Genomic DNA, 1,410 nt, shown 5'->3' on the forward strand with positions numbered 1-1,410 from the left:
TTTGGAAATTGCAACAGTCAAAGCAGTCTAGATACTGGATAATTTCTTGATTGTAACGTTTTACGTGACGTTTTGACCTGTCTGACAGGTTCGCCTACACCGTAGCGACCGTCCTGCTCAGCACGCTGGTGCGGCAGCTGAGGCTTCACCAGGTCAAAGGTCAGGTGATGGAGGTGAAGTCCGAGCTGGTGTCCACACCCAAGGACGACACCTGGATCACCGTCAGCAGCAGAAGCTAGAATCAACGAGTCCTATTCTAAAATGCAATATATTTTCTAGTCTGATTAAAAAAAAAAAAACATTACCTGCAGTTCATTCAGTATTTCTTAAATGTGGAGGATTTGATCTGTTAAAGACTTGACTGAAGATACCTACTGTCCTTTTAAAAATACTATTGTTTATAGTAGGTGTCACTTTTTTCAAATGGTGGATGTTTTGCACACAAGTTGCACACTTTTCTCTTTATCTTACCACAGTATTCCCACGGTTGTTGTCTTTCTCGTGAGGCTGTGTGGTTATTGATCGAGCCGTGTCACTCTTTCTAAGCCTTATTACCTTGACATGCCGCGGGTCACATAGATTTGCACTTGTTAAAAGCTTCCACCTGTAAAAGGAGGGACACTCAGTGCTTTAATGCTCTACGATGTAGAGAAAAACAACTTGTGCTGCCTTCAGTTCTTACACACTGCTTTGAACATCAGTATTCCCAATCACATGGCACTTGTCTAACAAAATGGTTTTATTGATGGATCTGTTAATGCCCACGTGGCATTTAGAAATTTCATCTGTTTTTTAAATAAAGAAATATCTTACATATTGCTAAATTTGTGTGAATATTTTCTGTGGTTTTGTCTCATTCCAGTCGTTTTATATCGTACATCATCGTTTCCCAGGCCAGGTTCAGCCTTCCTGCCTCAAAGAGTTAGATTTTGGTTATTTTCAATGAAGAGTGTTAATGTCACATGTTCTTCCGCCTGCACATTTGTTGGGGAAACACTGGACTGCAGGCAAATTTACACGCTTCACTTATTATATGATGTTCCTTTGCTGTTTGATGTAGCTGCCTCTGCATCAGTGATTCCCAAAGTGGAGTCCGGGGTCCTTAAATACAAGACTCCTTAGCGAGATCATTACATTATTTTTATTACTACTATTTCATTCACAAAGAATTGGTGCGGAAGAACCTGTAAAATGACATAAGAATCTCAATAACTGTAATAAAAAATAGTTATGTAATTATTTGCTAAATCATCTAACCACAAAAAAAACCCCATCTCACCAGAAGGGGGTCTGTGCTCTAATTCTGTTTAAACATTATTAATTTTGGGAAACCCTGCTCTACACGGGCTGTGGGGGCTGCAGTACCGTACAAGGCCGCCGCGGCGCTAGTGAGCCCACACACACCGCTAA

At 40.8% G+C, this 1,410-nt stretch overlaps 1 protein-coding gene across 1 annotated transcript in view; it reads left to right on the forward strand.

Annotated features, from left to right (window-relative positions):
* The window catches only part of cyp20a1 (cytochrome P450, family 20, subfamily A, polypeptide 1), a 10,358-nt gene extending 9,534 nt beyond the window's left edge, over positions 1-824 (forward strand). The window contains exon 13 of the mRNA XM_071927458.2: positions 89-824. Within this exon, the coding sequence (XP_071783559.1) occupies positions 89-239 (151 nt within the window). The 3' untranslated portion in view covers positions 240-824. The remainder of the gene's footprint in view (positions 1-88) is intronic.
* The last annotated feature ends 586 nt before the right edge of the window (positions 825-1,410 follow it).

The sequence above is a fragment of the Centroberyx gerrardi genome, chromosome 21 (genome assembly GCF_048128805.1).
Source record: "Centroberyx gerrardi isolate f3 chromosome 21, fCenGer3.hap1.cur.20231027, whole genome shotgun sequence".
NCBI lineage: Eukaryota > Metazoa > Chordata > Actinopteri > Beryciformes > Berycidae > Centroberyx > Centroberyx gerrardi.